Genomic DNA, 21,047 nt, shown 5'->3' with positions numbered 1-21,047 from the left:
CTGTTATATATGCAGACTATAGATATACTCTCTGTGTAGTCACTGTATAGTTACAGAAGATGGATACTTGTTACCTGCTGTACGATCAATAAGGTTTACACTGCATATATATTATGCTGGCACCACTAGAGGGTGCAACTGTTGGAGACCAGGGTTTCCTGCCCCTGTGGCAGAGGCTTTCAACCAGAGGGCACTGTGGTGGGAGACCTGAGGGTCACCTGCATAGGTGTGCAGGGCCCAGTATAAAAGGCTGCCCACCAAGCTTGTGCCTGACTCTGGAATTACGAATAAAGGACCAAGGTCACTACAGTTTGACTACAGCACATTGCCCCGTGGAGTCATTCATAAGTGCATTACAGACATAACAGTAACAAGTGTGAATGAATGAGTGCTGCACTATCGGAGGTACCATCTTTCAGATGCGACATTAAACCGAGTCTGCCCTCTCAGGTGGCTGTAAAAGATCCCATTTCACTATTTGGAAGAAGAGCGGGGGAGTTATCCCCAGTGTCCTGGCCAATATTTATCCCTTGACCAACATCACTAAAACAGGTTGTCTGGTCATTATCACATTGCTGTTTGTTGAGAAAGTCCTTCATTGTCTGTGAGGCGCTTTGGGCCATCCTGAGGGGCGAAAGGCGATGGAGAAATGCAAGTCCTTTCTTTCTTTGTCCCAAAGCTGGACATGGGCCGAGCGGCTGGCAATTACAGAATGAATATTAGCAGCTGCCTGGGCCCCGCGGGGAGTCCGAGAGTCCAGTCCCCACTGACTGCCCATTCCTTCCGGCCTCTCACATCCAGTCGGGCTGGGTGGGCTCCGGCCTCGGTTCCACTTTGCCTTTCCCAGGGGTGGGAGTGGGGGAGGGGAGCGTGTTTTACCGGCGACGCAGTAAACGCTGGATCCTCCTGCGCTCTTCGCACCTTCCCGTGAGCGGCCATGGCGCTGGAAGCCGGTCAGAGCGGCGGGCGGCCGTTAGCGGTGGTTAGCAGCGCAGTCAGCGACAGCAGCACCCGGTGTAAGGTGGGGTCCCGCGGGGATTGGGAGACACACCCTCCCACTTCCTCCCCACACTGGCCTTTCTCACACAGGAGCCCGGTGTAGGGAGCGGGGCACACACACCTCCCATTGTCCTCACACACTCCTCCGTTCTCACACCACGTCAGAACGTTATCGCACACGCCCGCTGCAAGGGGTCAGAGAAAAGAAAGGTCAGGTCATAGAAACTCTCCCACGTTACAGATTGTTCCAACTCTCTCTCACTTTTACAACAACTTGCATTTATATAGTGTCTTAATCGTAATAAAACGTCCCAAGGTGCTTCACAGGTTATCAGACAAAATTTAACACCGAGACACAAAAGGAGATATTAGGACAGGGGACCAAAAGCTTGGCCCAAGAAGTCGGGTTTAAGGATTGTCTTATAGGAGGAGCGAGAGGTGGAGAGGTTTATGGAGTGAACTCCAGAGCTTCGGGCCCAGGCAGCTGAAGGCACGGCCCCCAATGGTTGAGCGATTAGAGTTGGGGATATGCAAGAGGACAGAACTGGAGGAGCACAGAGATCGTGGAGGGTTATGCAGCTGGAGGGGTTATAGAGATAGGGAGGGGTGTAGGGCTGGAGGGGGTTACAGAGATAAGGAGGGGCGTAGGGCTGGAGGTGGTTACAGAGATAGGGAGGGATGTAGGGCTGGAGGGGGTTACAGAGATAGGGAGGGGTATAGGGCTGGAGGGGATTACAGAGATAGGGAGGGGCGTAGGGCTGGAGGTGGTTACAGAGATAGGGAGGGGTGTAGGTCTGCAGGAGGTTACCGAGATAGGGAGGGGTGTAGGGCTGGAGGAGATTACAGAGATAGGGAGGGGTGTAAGGTTAGAGGAGGTTACTGAGATTGGGAGGGGGATAGGGCTGGAGGGGGTTACAGAGATAGGGAGGGGTGTAGGGCTGGAGGAGATTACAGAGATAGGGAGGGGTGTGGGGCGGGAGGAGGTTACAGAGATAGGGAGGGGTGTAGGGCTGGAGGGGGTTACAGAGTTAGGGAGGAGTGTAGGGCTGGAGGCGGTTACAGAGATAGGGAGGAGTGTAGGGCAGGAGGGGGTTACCGAGATAGGGAGGGGTGTTGGGCTGGAGGAGGTTACAGAAATAGGGAGGGCTGGTGGAGGTTACAGAGATAGGGAGGGGTGTAGGGCTGGAGGGGTTTACAGATATAGGGACGGGTGTAGGGCTGGAGAAGGTTACAGAGATAGGGAGGGGTGTAAGGCTGGTGGAGGTTACAGAGATAGGGAGGGGTGTAGGGCTGGAGGGGGTTACAGATATAGGGAGGGGTGTAGGGCTGGAGAAGGTTACAGAGATAGGGAGGGTTGTAGGATGGAGGAGGTTACAGAGATAGGGAGGGTTGTAGGATGGAGGAAGTTACAGAGATAGGGAGGGTTGTAGGTTGGAGGGGGTTACAGAGATAGGGAGAGGTGTCGGGCTGGAGGGGGTCACAGAGATAGGGAGGGTTGTAGGATGGAGGAGGTTACAGAGATATTGGGGTATGTGGCCATGGAGGGATTTGAACACAAACATGAGAATTTTAAATTCGAGGCATTGCCAGACTGGGAGCCAATGAGGATCAGCGAGCACAGGTGAGATAGGTGAACGGGACTTGGTGCAAATTAGGATGGGATTAAATATTGAGGCTGAGACTGAGGATTAAATTCTGTGTCCAATTATTCTGTCTAATTCTGGGCGCATTAGGAAGGATGTCAAGGCCTTGGAGAGGGAGCAGAGAAGATTTACAGGAATGATACTGGGGATGTGGGACTTCAGTTATGTGGGGAGACTGGAAAAGCTGGGATTCTTCTCCTTCGAGCAGAGAAGGTTAAAGGGAGATTTAATCGTGGTGTTCACAATTATGAAAGGTTTTTGATCGAGTAAATAAGTAGAAGATGTTTCCAGGGGCAGGAGGGTCAGGGACCAGAGGTCACAGGTTGAAGGTAATTGGCAAAGGACCAGAGGGGAGATGGGGCGAGTTTATTTACGCAGCGAGTTGTTGTGATCTGGAATGCGCTGCCTGAAAGGGCGGTGAGAGCAGATTCAATCGTAACTTTCAAAAGGGAATTGGATAAATATTTGAAAAGGAAAGATGTGCAGGTCTATTGGGAAAGAGCAGGGAGTGGAACTAAATGGATTGCTCTTTCAAAGAGCCAGCACAGGCCCGATGGGCCGAATGGCCTCCTTCTGTGCTGTCTGATTCTATGACCCACCCTCACTGAACTCCAGGCCTCCCTTTGTGAGGAGCTGTGCCACTAATTGTGTGGCAGGTGATGGGAGAGTCCAGGGGGATTCACTCACTAAAAGCCTCTGTGTTTCCCCCCACGGTATCTCTGCTATCGGATACTCTGCTGACCCTGACACCCAGAAGCCGGGGCGGAGTGAGGGGAGGGGCTGGTGCTGGAACGGTTACTTACCTCGACAGCCCCTGTGCCAGTTATATCCGGGCAGGCACCTGTCACACTTGGGCCCTGTCGCCCCCTCCTTACAGTCACAATATCCCGTGTCATTACAGCGATGGTGGAGCGAGCCATCAAGGTGACACTCACAGTCTGCAGAAACAAGACAACACACAAACTGCACACGGCTGTTCCCAATAAATACAGCGACACAATCTCAGCGACAGGAATGAGTGCGAGCCGGGACAAGGGAGGCTCAGACTGTGGGGGTGAAACAAGTCTCCAACACTTTACAAACAGCTTCAATCCTCCACACACTGACTGCACACGGCCCGTGTTCCACTCCCTGGGGCGACTGCACAGAATTAACGCAGGTTAACAAGGCCAGAAAAAACAAACCAGGTTCATCAATAGAGGATAGAATGCACAAGCACAGAAGTGATGTTAAACTTGTATCGAACTTGGAGCACTGGGCGCAGTTCTGGTCTCCGTATTATTAAAAGGACATAGAGGCACTGGAGTAGGTACAAAGTAGATTTACAAGGATGATACCAGAACTGAGACGTTGTACCTATCAGGAAAGGCTGACCAGGCTGGGGCTCTTTGCTGGTAAAGAGAAGACTGAGGGGTGACCTGATCGAGGTCTTTAAAATTGTGAAGCGGTTTGATAGGGTGGACGTAGAGAAGATGATTCCACTTGTGGGGAGTCAAAAACTAGGGTCATAAATATAAGATAGTCACTAATAAATCCAATAGGGAATGGAGGAGAAACTTCTTTATCCAGAGAATGGAACTTGCTCCCACAGGGAGTGATTGAGGCGAATAGTATCGATGCATTTAAGGGGAAGCGAGATAAACACATGAGGGCGAAAGGAATAGAAGGATATGCTGATTGGGTGAGATGAAGAGGGGTGGGAGGAGGCTCGTGTGGAGCATAAACACCGGCATGGAGCGGTTGAGCCGAATGGCCTGTTTCAGTGCTGCACATTCTGTGTAATTGTGTGTGTGGAGAATGGGAGGAGATGAGGAAATGGAGAGAGGGGATTGTTGGTGGACACTGGGGGGAGGGGTAACATTGAGCAGAGGGAAGCGATGCTGCTACGATGCAGGATGGTCGTTTACCGAGAGTATAAACAACAGAGCCATGACCCACAAAGATTCGGAGAACAGGTTGCCACTCTGGATTTTCCCGTGGGACGGTCCCGCACTACTGGGGAGGAGTTGGCTTGCTGTCATGAACTGGAAATGGGCGATGTCAATGCAATTTGTTCTGTGGAGCGAGTATCATTCTCACAGCTCCTGCACATATTTGGCTCATTATTTCAACCCGGCATCGGCACTTTCATGGGGACCAAGGTAGTGATTCACATAAACCCGGATGCCAGCCCAGTATACCACAAGGCCAGTGCGGTGCCGTACGTGATGCGGGAAAAGATAGAATGCAAATTGGACTGCCTGCTGAGGGAAGGCATCATCTCGCCAGTTGAATTCAGTGACTGGGCGAGCCCGCTCATGCCGGTGCTCACGGCGGATGGGTCGGTCAGGATATGTGGCGATTACAAGGCCACCATCAATCGGGTATCACTCCAAGATCAGTACCCGCTACCGAGAGTGGAGGACCTCTTTGCGACGCTATCCGGTGGCAAACCTTTTTCAAAATTGGACCTGACCTCAGCTTACATGACCCCGGAGCTGGCAAGTGAGTCAAAGAAGCTGACCACCATCACGACACACAATGGGTTGTTTGAGTATAACAGATGTCCGTTCGGGATTCATTCGGCCGCGGCGATCTTTCAGCGAAATATGGAAAGCCTTCTCAAGTCGATTCCAAGGACAGTGGTCTTTCAAGACGACATCCGCATCACGGGTCGCGATATTGAACAACACCTCCATAACCTGGAGGAGGTGCTACGCAGACTGGACCGGGTAGGGCTGCGACTGAAAAAGGCGAAGTGCGTCTTCTTTGCTCCAGAGGTAGAATTCCTGGGGAGGAAGGTAGCAGCAGACGGGATCAGACCTACTGCGTCCAAAACGGAATCGATCCAGAGAGCCGTAACACAACGGAGCTGCGTTCGTTCCTGGGGCTCCTGAACTATTTTGGTAACTTTCTTCCCAAATTGAGCACGCTGTTAGAGCCGCTACATGTGCTCCTATGCAAAGGTCGTGATTGGGTCTGGGGGGACAGCCAGGAAAGGGCTTTTGATAGAGCACGCAATTTGTTGTGCTCTAACAAACTGTTAACGTTATATGACCCGTGTAAGAAACTAGTTTTAACGTGTGATGCGTCGTCCTATGGGGTCGGGTATGTGTTGCAGCATGTGAATGCCAATGGTCAGTTACAGCCTGTAGCTTATGCCTCCAGAAGTCTGTCCCAGGTAGAAAGGGGCTACGGGATGGTAGAAAAGGAAGTGCTAGCATGTGTATATGCAGTAAAAAAAAATGCATCAGTACCTGTTTGGCAGGAAATTTGAGCTGGAGACAGATCACAAGCCCCTAATGTCCCTTTTGGCCGACAAAAAGGCCATAAATGCGAATGCATTGGCCCGCATACAGAGGTGGGCACTCACGTTAGCCGCCCATGACTACACAATTCGACACAGACCGGGCACTGAAAACTGCGCCGATGAACTCAGCAGGCTCCCACTAGCCACCACTGAGGGGGCAGCTGAGCATGATTCTGAGATGGTCATGGCTGTTGAAGCTTTCGAAAGCAAAGGCTCACCTGTGATAGCCCGTCAGATTAATGTCTGGACAAATAATGACCCGCTACTGTCTTTAGTTAAGAAATGTGTCCTGAATGGGGACTGGGCAGCCACGTACGGGGCAGGCCCTGAGGAGTTTAAACCTTTTCATAGGCGCAAGGATGAACTCTCGATTCAGGCCGATTGCCTACTGTGGGGAAACCGAGTAGTCATGCCCCAGAAGGGCAGAGGGGTGTTTATCAGAGAACTTCACAATGAGCACCCGGGCATTGTCATGATGAAGGCAATTGCCAGGTCATACGTTTGGTGGCCAGGGATAGACCTGGAACTTTGTGTTGGCAGATGCAACACGTGTGCTCAGCTGGGCAACGCAGCCAGGGAAGCCCCCCATAGCCCTGGTCCTGGCCCGCCAAGCTATGGTCACCCATCCATGTGGACTACGCAGGTCTTTTCATGGGAAAAATGCTTTTGGTTGTAGTAGACGCTTACTACAACCATTATTAGTGTGCCATTTTAAATTGAAGCACATCCTCTGCCACGGTAGAAAGTCTACGGGCAATATTTGCCGCCCATGATCTACCAAACGTCTTGGTCAGTGACAATGGCCCGTGCTTCACAAGCACTGAATTCCAGGACTTCATGGCAGGCAATGGAATCAACCATGTCAGCCAGCCTCAAACGGCCAGGTGGAACGAGCAGTGCAGATAATCAAACAGGGGATGCTCAGAATCCAAGGGGGTTCCCTACAAAGCTGCTTATCACGTCTCCTGTTGGCCAATAGATCCTGACCATACTCGCTCACAGAGGTTCCACCCGCAGAGCTGCTATTGAAAAGGATGCTCAAAACCAGGTTATCCTTATACACCCTACAATGAAAGAAATTGTTGAGAGCAGGCGTCAGTCGCAATGTGACTACCATGACAGGAATGCGAGGGCACGATGTATTGATATCAATGACCCTGTTTCTGTCCTTAATTACGCTGCAGGGCCCAAATGGCTTGCAGGCACTGTGATTGCCAAAGAGGGGAATCGGGTTTTGGTAGTTAAACTTACCAATGGACAAATCTGCCGCAAACACGTGGATCAAACTAAAAGGAGGTTCAGCAACCTCATAGAAGAAGCAGAGGAAGAACACGGCGTAGAGTTTATTCCACCACAGGTGACCGAACACCGGAACTAAGTGGAGGAGAGCCCAGTCACTGTGGGCAGTCCGGACAGTCCTGAGGCACCGCAAACAGCAAACACTCAGGCCAGCCCCAACCGGAGCCCCAACCGGAGCCCCAACTCAGGCGCTCTACAAGGGAGTGTAAACCACCAGAGAGACTTAACCTGTGATCCCAATAAGACTTTGGGGGGGAGGTGATGTCATGTATTCAACTGTCATTGTGACCCATGAATAAGCTGACCTAAGTTGTACACCTTGAGAACACTGACCACAGGGCGCGAACTTGTGGGAGACACTCCTAACCTGGACTTTCTGGTAGAAAAGGGGAAGCTCCACCCACCGTCTGTCTCTTGAGGTCTTGGTAATAAAGGTAACTGGTCACAGAGTGACCTTCTCTCAAGTATGGGCCTCGTGTGCATTTATACTGTACAGTAAGGACATATTACAAACAACATACAAATTCCTGAAAAACAATGCAGACAGGGAGGCAATGATGATATCGTCAAAGCACAGAGCTTTTAATTTACCTCAACACAGCCTGGGCCAGGCCTCATCGCGAGGGAAAGCCTGGGCCAGGCCTCATCGCTAGGGAAAGTTTGAGTCGGTGCCTAGTCGCTGGGGAAAGGTTGGGTCGGGGGTCTAGTCACTGGGGAAAGGTTGGGTCGGGGTCTAGTCACTGGGGAAAGGTTGGGTCGGGGTCTAGTCACTGGGGAAAGGTTGGGTCGGGGTCTAGTCACTGGGGAAAGGTTGGGTCGGGGTCTAGTCACTGGGGAAAGGTTGAGTCGGGGCCTAGTCACTGGGGAAAGGTTGGGTCGGGGTCTCGTCACTGGGGAAAGGTTGGGTCGGGGTCTAGTCACTGGGGAAAGGTTGGGTCGGGGTCTAGTCACTGGGGAAAGGTTGAGTCGGGGCCTAGTCACTGGGGAAAGGTTGGGTCGGGGTCTAGTCACTGGGGAAAGGTTGGGTCGGGGTCTAGTCACTGGGGAAAGGTTGAGTCGGGGCCTAGTCACTGGGGAAAGGTTGGGTCGGGGTCTAGTCACTGGGGAAAGGTTGAGTCGGGGCCTAGTCACTGGGGAAAGGTTGAGTCGGGGCCTAGTCACTGGGGAAAGGTTGGGTCGGAGCCTCGTCACTGGGGAAAGGTTGGGTCGGGGTCTAGTCACTGGGGAAAGGTTGGGTCGGGGTCTCGTCACTGGGGAAAGGTTGGGTTGGGGTCTAGTCACTGGGGAAAGGTTGGGTCGGGGTCTAGTCACTGGGGAAAGGTTGGGTCGGGGTCTAGTCACTGGGGAAAGGTTGGGTCGGGGTCGAGTCTCTGGGGAAAGGTTGGGTCGGGGTCTAGTCACTGGGGGAAGGTTGGGTCGGGGCCTAGTCACTGGGGAAAGGTTGGATTGAGGCTGGTCACTGGGGAAACAGGGGCTGATTTCCGACGTGCTTTGCTCAGCCCTATTGAAGGTATTTTCTTTGTTTCTTTATCTTGTTTTGGGCTGAAAGCAGAAGGGTGAAAGAAGGTGAAGGGTGAAAGAAGGTGAGAGCAGAGATTGTAACAGGAACTGACCTCGGCAAACGTTGTGGTGGTCCAGCTGTGCTGAAGGGTTTCGGTGGTAGCCCAGCCGACATAACTGGCAGTGTCGGCCTCTAGTGTTGTGCTTACAGCTCACGCAAATGGCGGTGGTGAGCAGCTCGAGGTAACTGCACCGGTTCGAATGGCCGAAGCATTCGCAGGCTTGCAGGGAAAAGACAGAGAGTGTAGACGGGACACAGGCAGTTTGCAGACTGTGAGAGGGTCACATGCTGCAGGAATGAGAGGTGGGGAGGAAATGGCAGGAATGGGAGGGAGGGAGGGAACACTGAGGCTTTTAGCAGTGAGGGGAAAACATCAGACTCCTGGCTAGTTACGGTTTGCATTGAATCAGGCAGATGGCAATGGATGGTCCCAATCCCAGGTTTATAGATTCTGTGCCGGGTTTTACACAGCACTGCCAAGTTAGGGGCCTTTCAACTGTGGCTCAGTTGGCAGCACGTTCGCCTCGGAGTCAGAAGGTCATCGGTTCAAGTCCCATTCCAGAGACTTGAGCCCATAATCCAGACTGACGCTCCCAGTGCAGTACTGAGGGAGCGCTGCAGTTTCAGCGGGCAGTACTGAGGGAGTGCTGCACTGTGTGAGGGGGAGTACTGAGGGAGTGCTGCACTGTGTGAGGGGGAGTACTAAGGGAGTGCTGCATTGTGTGAGGGGGAGTACTGAGGGAGTGCTGCACTGTGTGAGGGGGAGTACTGAGGGAGTGCTGCACTGTAAAACGGGGAGTACTGAGGGAGTGCTGCACTGTGTGAGGGGGAGTGCTGCACTGTGTGAGGTGGAGTACTGAGGGAGTGCTTCACTGACAGAGGGGCAGTACTGAGGGAGTGCTGCACTGTGTGAGGGGCATTACTGAGGGATTGCTGCACTGCTGGAGTGGTAGTACTGAAAGACTGCTGCACTGCCAGAGGGACAGTACTAAGGGAGTGCTGCACTGTCGGAGGGAAAGTACTGAGGAAACACTGCACTGTTTGAGGGGCAGTACTGAGGGATTGCTGCCCTGCCGGTGGGGCAGTCCTGAAGGAACACTATATAAATGCAAATCCTTGCTTTCTCCTGTGCTCTGAGCCAGTCGCGGTGTTTGAGAGCTCCTACCTTGCTCTGGGATCGTGACCTCTAGTGATGAGATTCTTGGCCATTTGCGACCGAGCTTTGGGTCAGCTGCATGTGTCAGGAGAAATCAGCAATTATTAATCCCAGCTGGAGAACAACGCGCGTTCTGAACAGAACATCTGTACTGTGCGCACACACATCGAGTGGAGACTGTCCGGGATTGCAGGAGTATCCGAGAGACAAGCAAACAGACATTTCCATCTCCGCTACACCGCCAATCAGACAGAAACTCACACCGAGACTCGGGAGGAGATATTAGGACAGGTGACCAAAAGCTCGGTCAAAGTGGAAGGTTTTAAGGAGATTCTTAAAGGAGAAGAGAGAGGTGGTGTGGAGAGGTTTAGGGAGGGAATTCCAAAGCTTCGGACCCAGGCAGCTGGAGGCTTGGGAAGGCATTAGGGATGGAGGAGGTTACAGAGATAGGGAGGGTTGTAGGGTGGGAGGGGGATATAGAGATAGGGAGGGGTGTAGAGCTGGAGGAGGTTACAGCGATAGGGAGGGGTGTAGGGTTGGAGGAGGTTGATGGAGATAGGGAGGGGTGTAGGGTGGGAGGGTTTATTGAGATAGGGAGGGGTGTAAGTTGGGAGGATTTACTGAGATAGGGAGGGCGTAGGTAGGAGGGTTTACTGAGATAGGGAGGGTGTAGGGTGGGAGAGTTTACTGAGATCGGGAGAGTGTAGGTAGGAGGGTTTACTAAGATAGGGAGAGTGTAGGGTGGGAGGAGGTTGATGGAGATTGGAAGGAGGTTTACTGAGATCGGGAGGAGAGTCGGGTGGGAGGACTTACTGAGATAGAGAGTGGTGGGGCCATGGAGGGATTTGAATGCGAGGATGAGAATTATAAATTGGAGGCGATGTTGGACTGGGAGCCAATGTCGGCTCAATCAATCACTTCCCCGGGGCTACTCACTGCCCGGGCTGTCGCTCGAAGCGGATCGATGGATAATTAGTGGAATCTGGTCCGCGGAGCGATGATTAAATGGGGTGAGGCCGTGACAGGCTGTTATTGTGGGATTTCGGTACATTCGAGTGGGTTGAGGGTTTGAAAGGCAAACTGTGTAATGCTGGATGTGACAGAGTCTCCCTGTTATGATTCAGTGTGACTGAATACAGCAACATCTCACTCAGTAATTCAGCACAAAATGGAGATTCATCGCCAGACATTAGAACTAGTTTGTCTTTAGTTCAGTTTGTGTCGGTGATGAAGGTTTTGAGTGTCGGTTCTAGCTGTACCTGGGCAGGAAAGGGGCAGGTTTGGGGTCAAAGTGTAACATTTCATCGAAGCTCCAGGTGCCTCAGACCCCCAGACCCGGTCAGTGTGGTGGGTTATGGTCACTCTCGGTCAGTTTGGAGAGTTATGGTCATTCCAATCAGTGTGGGGAGTTATGGTCACTCCTGGTCAGTGTGGAGAGTTATGGTCACTCCTGATTAGTGTGGGGAGTTATGGTCACTCCCGGTCAGTGTGCGGAGTTATGGTCACTCCCGATCAGTGTGGGGAGTTATGTTCACTCCCATTCAGTATGGGGAGTTATGGTCACTCTGCTCCCGGTCAGTCTGGGTGTTGGTTCAGGGTTGCGATATGGCGGATGGTTTGGAATGACATTGACAGCATGCGAAGGGTTAAATAAATGGGAACAAGTTGACAGGAACAAAGGGGAACAGATTGAGGCCGAGACACTCACCCAGTTCCTATTCCTGCATCTGGGATTACGGGATTACAACAGGTCACCATTGATCTCGGCCTCAGCCACCACGTGGCTTTCTACAAATCTTCCCTCCACTTCCCACTGAACATTCTCACTGAGACAGTGTTAAGAAGCATTTTTGTCTCAGCTAAGATGTGGGTCATATATATTACATCTTCCCTGCTTCATATCTGCTGCACCACTCGAGAAGATTATACTTTACTCCATAGATACACGGACAAGCAGACTCCTGATCCCAGCCCTGCTCACACCTGCACTGCCTCACACCTTCACCTGTTCACACCTTCACCCGCTCACACTCTACCCCTGCTCACACTCGGCCCCCGCTCACACCTACACCTGTTCCTCGCTCACTGAGAGATGAGGGAGGTTTGAGGGAAGCGGATTATTCCCGATGCAGAAATGGGCTCTGGGTCAGCAGGTCACAGGTCACAGGTCAGAGAGTATAGGTCCAACTCACGGCCATTCGCCACGGGGTCAGGGAAGCCTGGAGAGGGAAAGAGAAACAAACAGAGTTAGAGAGACATCTGATTAACAATCTTTATCGATAAACACATTAACACAACCCATTACACGGAGTGTTCATCAGATCGACGTCACTCAAACTCAGAACAAGGAACTGATGGGGGATTGGCATGCTGCATCCTCTGAGCGATCACACCAGCCCTGTGTGAGACCAGGTAGAGTTGCTAAAGTGCTCCCGTAAGGTGAGTGTGAGAGTAGTATGTGGGGACGCTCCCACTACGTGCGATTAGTGTGTAAGTACGCAGAGTTAATACGTAAGGGCATCAGTAGTCACACACACCCCTCCCCCACTGCCCAGTCAGCTCACTATCCGGATATTGATCTCGGGACATTCCACACACAGCAATGGCCACAGATGTCCCTCACAACCTTCACTTCCTGATCTGCTTCAGATATTGATTACATAGAGGCTTATTCTCCTCTCACCCTCCCCAGCTGTTCCCCAGATATTCATCCAGCTGTGAACATTCCATTCTCACATTAGTCTGCACCTCACTGCTGGCTCTGTATCTGTGGGTGTCCGGAGTAAGGTTTCAGCAAATTCAACACCTGCGGCTATTACAACCTCACCCTCTACATAATGCCAGCGATCCCCCTCGCTCACTGACCCCGACATTACATTGATAGAGGGCTTCAAAATGAGGAAGGGTTTTGATGGAGTGAATAAGGAGAAACTGTTTGCAAGGGCAGGAGGGTGGGTAACCCAAGGACACAGATTGAAGGTGATTGGCCAAAGACCCAGAGGGAGATGAGGATTATTTTTACGCAGCAAGTTGTTGTGATCTGGAATGCGCTGCCTGAAAGGGCGATGGGAGCAGATTCAATCATAACTTTCAAAAGGGAGTTGGATAAATACTTGAAAAGGCAACATTTGCAGGTCCATGGGGAAAGAGCGGGGAGTGGGACTAATTGGATAATTTTCCTTTCATTCTTTTTTTTCTTCGCTATATCTCTAATTCTTTCTCTCACTTTCCTTTTGTCTCTCTTACTTTCTGTCTCTCATTCTAACTTAATTTCTCTGCTTCTCTCTCTCCCTCTTTATCACTTTCTCTATTTCTCTGTTTCCCACTTTCTCTTTCTTTTTGTTTGTTCTCTCTTTCATTCTTTGCTTCTCTCTTTCTCTCTTTCTCCATCTCTGTCTCTTTCTCTCTCCGCCGCCCCCCCCCCCACCCTTTCCCTCAGTGTGGAGCTGTGGGCACGGACCCTATCTCTGTCCCTGGCTCTGTCCAATCTCCCGCTGTGAGTCTCTGTTCCCACATGAACACAATGACAAAGATGGGTGGGTTGTATTTTGGAGTCGGTACATTGCCGAGAGTTGGGCTGAGAATGAAATGTGAAGGGAATCTGGTGCCGGCACTGGGCCGGGCCGGAGCAGCTCTGATTACTCACAGACATTGGCCGTCCCTTTGGGGATTGGGAGGTACGAGCCCGCTCTCCACGCTCGGCCTTGAAAGCCTTTCTTGCATCTCTCGCAGTCCGGCCCCGTCGTGTTGTGCTCGCACTCGCAACTCAGCTTCCCCTTCTCCCAGATACAGTTGTTGGCGTGAAGATTGCACTTACACCTGGCAAAAAACAACAGCAAGCTGGTTTCAAATAAGCTGAGCAGCCGGGTTAGACTGGGGACTGGCCGCTCCGCGAGTCCGCTCTCCCTTTCCCAGCTTCGCTCTGCAAACAGCAACATTTTTCTCCCACTTACTGCCTTTCAACCCAGGCGGCGGGTCAGTTTCTGGGTGTGTTTCCGCTGATTGACGATCAGATTCTGGGCAGCAATAACAACACGTTAGGAGAGAGTTTCTGATCAGCTCCGGCCTTCCAGGCCCCTCAAAGGAAGAGCTTGCATTTATAGAGCGCCTCGCACAAGTTATTGCTTTTCAACAACAATAACACCTGCAACAACAACTTGCATTTATATAATGCATTTCGTCCCAAGGTGCTTCACAGGAGCGTAAATCAGATAAACTGACACCGAGCCACTTAAGGTGATATTAGGACAGGTGACCAAAAGCTTAGTCGAAGAGGTCAGTTTTAAGGAGCGTCTTAAGAGAGAGAGAGGTAGAGAGGGAGATGTTTAGGGAGGGAATTCCAGAGCTCAGGGCCCAGGCAGATGAAGGCACGGCCACCAATGGTGGAGCGAAGGGAGTGGGGGATGGGCAAGAGGCCTGTGGTGGAGGAGAGCAGAGATCTCGGAGGGCTGTAGGGTGAGAGGAGGTTACACAGATAGGGAGGAGGAGAGGCCAAGGAGCTGTTTAACTCACTGCGAGGGTGAAGCTTCATAATCCGCAGATTGTACGTTGCACATTCAGCAAATTGTCAGTTCTGGGCACTGTTTGCTGAACTAAGCAGATACCCAGGCAGTTCCTTGGAGTCACATTAACGGCAGCGTAAACATTTTACTGCTCCTGTTCTCTAATTAGTATCTGAAGATTGTCCTCGGCTAAAAGTTGGAGCGAGCCTCCCAGAAGCTGAGTGTGGAATAATGAGGGAATGGCTCCAAGCCCTGGAGATTGTGTGATGGGAGAATGGGAACTCACTGACCCAGACTGAATATAGATCCAACACGAAGGAAGCCTTCAGTCACAATCATTCCTCAAATCAGGAAGGGCTTGGATCGAGTAAATGGGAGCAACTGTTTCCAGTGGCAGGAGGGTCGGGGAACAGAGGTCACAGGTTGAAGGTAATTGGTAAAAGACGCAGAGGGGAGATGAGGAGAGTTTATTTATGCAGCGAGTTGTGATCTGGAATGCGCTGCCTGAAAGGGCGGTGGGAGCAGATTCAATTGTAACTTTCAGAAGGGAATTGGATAAAATACTTCAAGGGAAAGATTTGCAGGGCTATGGGGAAAGAGCGGGGAGTGGGACTAATTGGATATCTCTTTCAAAGACCGGCACAGGCCCGATGGTCTGAATGGCCTCCCCCTGTGTTGTGTGATCCTCTCACTCTCTGAATCCTGATCAGACTGGAGCTCGGCAGTGCTGAGAGTAAAGGGACAGACTCTGCTCGCTCCGTGCTACTCGATTGGCTGAACACTGAGCAGGAACTCGCTGACTCATCGCCAGCCAGCCAGCAGGACTGTGAAAGCTCGCTAACGGGCCCATCACCAGCGGCAGGGAGAGCTTGCACAGTGCTGGTCTGTGCCCACTGTCGCAGGGCCATTCAGGGAAGCTCAAACACCCGACACAGGGGCAGCTGACGGTGCCCAGTGGGCCGGGGGAGGGATCCCCATCTATCGCTGTCAAACCTCCCAGTTACCCAGCGTTCACATCGGAACAGGAGGAGGCCATTCAGCCCCTCGAGCCTGCTCCGCCATTCAATGGGATGATAGCTGATCTGTGACCTAACTCCATTCACCCGCCTTTGCCCCATATCCCTGAATACCATTGGCTGATAAAATCTATTAATCTCAGATTTAAAATTAACAATTGATCTTGCATCAACTGCTATTTGTGGAAGAGAGTTCCAAACTTCTACCACCCTTTGTGTGTAGAAGTGTTTCCTAATTTGACTCCTGAAAGGTCTGGCTCTAATTTTTAGATTTTCTCCCTACTCCTAGAATCCCGAACCAGGGGAATAGTTTCTCTCTATCTACCCTTTCAGTTTCCCTTCATAACTTGAAAACTTCATTCAATTCACCTTCTAAATTCTAGGAACACAACCCTAGTTTGTGTAATCTCTCCTCGTAATTAGATGTTGGCCCTGATAGACTGCCCTTCAGATGTTCATTGAGATTGTGTGCCAGATGTTAACTCCGATATAGTGCCCTCCAGATGATAACTGCTAGATTGCCATGCCAGATGTTATCCCTGATAAAGTATCCCAGATGTTAGCTCTGATAGAGAACACCAGCTATTTGCTCTGATGGAGTATCACCAAGTTCATAGACTGAGAGTATCCCCCAGATGTTGGCCCTGATAGAGTTCCCCAGATGTTGCCTTGATAGAGTGCCCCAGATGTTCTCCTTGATAGTGCCCCCAGATGTTGGCCTTGTGAGTGCTCCCAGATGCTGGTCCTGATAGAGTGCCCTGAAATGTTGAAACTGAGTGCCCCCAGATGTTGACCCTGAGCTCCCCCAGATATTGACCCTGTGAGTGCCCTCTCAGATGTTGGCCACGTGAGTTACCCCAGATGGTGACCCTATGAGTGCCCCAGATGTTGGCCCTGTGAGTGCTCCCCAGATCTTTCCCTGTGAGTTAACCCCAGATGGTGTCCCTGTGAGTTAACCCCAGATGTTGACCCTGTGAGTGCCCCCAGATGTTGACCCTGAGCGCCCCCCCCCCCCGATGTTGGTCCTGTGAGTGCCCCCAGATGTTGTTCCTGTGAGTGCCCCAGATGTTGGCCTGACAGGGCACCCCCCGGGTGTGAAGTGTGGGATCTGCGACTCTGGCCAGAAGGAGCGAGGAGCTCTCACCGGCCATGAATGTCCAGGTTGGAGATGGCGTAAAAGTATTTGGAGAGGTTGTGCTGGTCAACACTGGTGGCCCCAGTGGCCGGCCGGAGCAGCCTGACCCGCAGGTCGGTCAGGGTGAAGAAGTCCCTCAGGTCCTTGGTGGTGTCCAGCTGGCCGTACAGCGAGGCCATGTCCTGGAGACGGGGCCCCCCGAACAGGGCAAAACGCTCCTGGATCTCGAAGCGGACCATCTTGTCCACCTTCCACACGTAGCCCCTGGAGTACTCCTCCGTGCAGATGATATCCAGCACCGAGGCCGGGCTCAGATCCCGGGCACTTCTCGGCTCCATCCCGAAGGAGGTGAGGCAGTCGGCCGCGTAGAACTGGTAGGGTTGCCACGTCCGGCCGTGGTCCAGAGACTTCTCCAGGACCATCTGCTCCGGCCGGCCTGACTCGAAGGTGATGACTATGTCCTCGGTCAGCTCGATGGTCTTGCCCCAGGACAGAGTGATGTTGATCAGGAGGGGCTCGGGGAAACTCCTCCAGGAGACACTTTGCCAAAAGGTGTTGGGAATCCGCCCCTCATCATCCAGCATCAGCTCAAGCGGGTGTGCGAGCTCGGGCGTGTGAGCATCACACTCGTTGTTGCACATGTACGGGTTCTCCTGGAAACAGAGACGGAACAACACGGGTTAGATACAGAGTGAAGCTCCCTCTACACTGTCCCATCAAACACTCCCAGGGCAGGTACAGCACGGGTTAGATACAGAGTAAAGCTCCCTCTACACTGTCCCATCAAACACTCCCAGGGCAGATACAGCACGGGTTAGATACAGAGTAAAGCTCCCTCTACGCTGTCCCATCAAACACTCCCAGGGCAGGTACAACACGGGTTAGAGACAGAGTAAAGCTCTGCACTGTCCCATCAAACACTCCCAGGGCAGGTACAGCATGGGTTAGATACAGAGTAAAGCTCCCTCTACACTGTCCCATCAAACACTCCCAGGACAGGTACAGCACGGGTTAAATAAAACCCCAGGTCTGGACGGAACACTTCTGTGCTTTTTAAATGAATCTGGGGAAGAAATAGCAGGGGCACATATTTATTAATTAGTTTGAAAAAGGTGTCATACCCGAGGACTGGAAGATAGCTAACATAATACTTATATTTAAGAAGGGAGATAGAACATGTTCAGGGAACTGTAAACCCATCAACTTAATATCGGTGGTTGGAGAAATAATGGAATCCTTACTAAAGGAGAATATAGAATAACATTTAGAGAGCAAAAGTATAATAATGAATAGTCAGCATGGAGTTCAAAAGGGAAAGTCTTGCTTGACCAACCTCATTGCATTCTCTGAAGAGGTAACAGAGAGAGCAGACAAGGGTAATGTAGTAGATATAATTTATCCAGATTTCCAAAAGAACTTCGATAAGGGACCACATAATAGACTAATGAATAAGGTCAGAGAATGCAGAGTCAGGGAGCCAGTAGCAGAATGGATAGCTCGCTGGCTTCAGGACATAAAGCAGAGAGTAGGGGTAAAGGGCAGCTATTCAGAGTGTCAGAAGGTAGAAAGTGGGGTCTCCTCATCTCCCCTCTGGTACTTTCACCAATCACCTTCAATCTGTGTCCTCTGGTTACCGACCCTCCTGCCACTGGAAACAGTGTCTCCTTATTTACTCAATCAAAATCCCTTCATGATTTTGAACACCTGTATTAAATCTCCCCTTAACCTTCTCTGCTCTGAGGAGAAAATCCCAGCTTCTCCAGAATCTCCACATAACTGAAGTCCCTCATCCCTGGGACCATTCCAGTAAATCTCGTCTGCACCCTCTCCAAGGCCCTATCATCCTTCCTAAAGTGTGGTGCCCAGAATTTGGACACAATTCTCCCGCTGGGCTCTGCCTCCACCACCCTTTCAGGCAGTGCATTCCAGATCCTAACCACTCACTGCGCAAAAACAATTTTCCTCAAGTCGCCTTTGGTTCTTTGTCAATCACCTTAAATATGTGTCCTCTGGTTCTCGAGCCTTCCGTCAATGGGAACAGTTTCTCTCTATCTACTCTGTCTAAACCCCTCATGACCATGAACACCTGTATTAAATCTCCCCTTAACCTTCTCTGCTGTAAGGAAAACAATCCCAGCTTCTCCAGTATCTCCCTGTAACTGAAGTCCTCCATCCCTGGGACCAGGAACGAGCCCCAGCCTATTCAGCCTTTCCCCATAGTTAGATCCTCTCAGTTCCCCAATCATCCTTGGGAATCGTTTTGAGCAAAATAAAATGGACTGTAAAGAGACCAGGGAGCTGACATTTGGATAGATTTCTGACATGACGACATTTTGGAAGTTTTCTTTGTTTAGATTTTCCAAAGTTCATGTTCAGTGAAAGAATCTCCGACCTCCGACCTTCAGAGATGGGAAAATGAGTCTCACTGCAGCTGTCTGTTTGGGTTAGAGAGAGAGAGAAAGGGCGAGAGTTTTGTGGGCAGAATGATTAATGGGAACTTGTCTTTTTATCGTCTATTGTTAAAACAATCCCTTATTTGTGCTCAGGCCTTACCCCTGGGCTCTGTGTGTCGGACCCTCACCCAGCCTGTGGGCCTAATGATGCTTTACCTCAGGCTGGTTTGTGAGGGAGCAGTCGGAGGTGGCAGGGCTCCCTCGGGGTCACATCAGGTCATTGACCTTCCACGGTGAAGCAGCGATGGACACAGCGGCAGCTCCACATGTTGTGATCTGGAATGCGCTGCCTGAAAGGGCGATGGCAGCAGATTCAATCGGGAATTGGAGAAATACTTGAAGGGGAAAGATTTACAGAGCTGTGGTGAAAGAGCGGGGGAGTGGGGTGAATTGGGTAACACTTTCAAAGAGCCAGCACAGGCATGATGGGCCGAATGGACTCCTTCTGTGCTGCATCATTCTATGATGCTGTGATTTTAAGTCGGGACACTGTGTGACTCGAGGGGAACTTGGAGGTGATGGTGTTCCCAGGCACCTGCTGCCCTCGTCCTTCTAGGTGGTAGAGGTGGCAGGTTTGGGAGGTGCTGCTGAAGAAGCCTTGGCGAGTTGCTGCAGTGCATCCTGTGGATCGGACACACTGGGACTCTGCCTGACATCGGCAACACAGAATCAGCCCGACATCCTTTTCCAAATGATCAGACAGCTTACCTGTAACATCCTCATCCCCAGCAAGTGGCTGTTGCAGCAATCAATAAAACTAATGTGTGTGATAAAGATGGAGAGCGCGGCAATATACAGAGATCATAGAGATTAATGAATCTACAATTGTCACAGCATCGACTAAAGGCAGTGACTAAAGCCGCATATTGGATTGGTTATTTTTAATACTCGATGCAGAAGGAATGGAGTGAACATTAGTACCAGAATCCTAAAGCTGTGTAAAGTATGAATGAATAATGGAACGGTGCAGATGTGACGTGCTCCTGAATTGCCGTGTCCTCGGGACATAATTAACAGCACCGTGCCCCAGCGCTACAACTGACCTCCGACTGCTCCATCACTGTGTGTCCCAGGCCGTGGTCTTTGTTGGTGAAGGCACCATAAAGGTTCAGGCTCAGGTCACCAGCCATGCCCGGCCCATCCAAACCTGGCTCACCTTCTTGTTCCCTACTCAGCCTCACCCCTCCTCACACTACCCTTTCTCAAGACTTCAGCCTCAACCCTAATCTGAGGCCCTTCTCACCTCATCCCACCGTTCACACATGCACTGTGAGCAGCCACGCAGATTCAAATGCACGTTTGCGCACATCCACACAGCAGCAACTATTCAACTATGGAAGGCACATGTGGCACACGATGAGCTGCACACTCACTCACACCTTCTTGTGCTTCTTACTGCAGGTGAAACTAGCTCACAACAGGAGAGAGCAGCAGTGCACCGGTGGAGGGGAGCCTGACATACAAGCCCTCAGTGACGTGGAGGAGCGAGTGTCCATCCCCATGGGCACACCAGTTGGTGCGGTAGTGGCCGGAGAAGCAGCGCCCCCTGTGGACCGTGACGGTATGTGAATGCCCTTTGGCATTTCTGTGAGATCCTTGAACCTTGACAGCAAACGCCGTCCACTTCAACTGACGGGGAAGATGAAGAGGAAGGTGAGGAAAGTGTGGTGCCTGTGTGGGACCCTTCATCAGTTGCTCCGTGTGGGGACACCACCTTGGTGGAAGAGCCAACATTCCTGGGCTTTGAAGAGCCTGAGGCTCCTGACTCCAGTGGCATACAGCAGCGCCCAGAGCGAGGGGAAGTTCGGGGGCCATCTCCCCGGACAGTGAGTCGGCCTATCAGTCCTGCTCAGAGACAGTCAGACGTGGACCTGGACTTGGAGGCTATGTCCAGAGAGTCCATGCAAATGCACCGCGAGCCAATGGGTGCATTGGAGAAGGTCCCGCAGAGCATGGATACACTTGCACTGAGGTTGGGGGAGACCGCCTCAAGC

General features: G+C 51.6%; 1 protein-coding gene across 1 annotated transcript in view; it reads right to left on the bottom strand.

Annotated features, from left to right (window-relative positions):
- Positions 1–954: 954 nt before the first annotated feature.
- Positions 955–21,047, bottom strand: part of LOC139266690 (netrin-G1-like) — a 30,527-nt gene continuing 10,434 nt past the window's right edge. The window contains exons 2-7 of the mRNA XM_070884280.1: positions 16,610–17,253; positions 13,594–13,766; positions 12,140–12,166; positions 8,844–9,011; positions 3,446–3,580; positions 955–1,184 (exon numbers count right to left, since the gene is read on the bottom strand). Of these exons, the coding sequence (XP_070740381.1) occupies positions 955–1,184; positions 3,446–3,580; positions 8,844–9,011; positions 12,140–12,166; positions 13,594–13,766; positions 16,610–17,253 (1,377 nt within the window). The remainder of the gene's footprint in view (positions 1,185–3,445; positions 3,581–8,843; positions 9,012–12,139; positions 12,167–13,593; positions 13,767–16,609; positions 17,254–21,047) is intronic.

This window comes from Pristiophorus japonicus, chromosome 7 (assembly GCF_044704955.1).
Source record: "Pristiophorus japonicus isolate sPriJap1 chromosome 7, sPriJap1.hap1, whole genome shotgun sequence".
NCBI lineage: Eukaryota > Metazoa > Chordata > Chondrichthyes > Pristiophoridae > Pristiophorus > Pristiophorus japonicus.
This window is presented reverse-complemented; position numbering and strand designations above follow the sequence as displayed.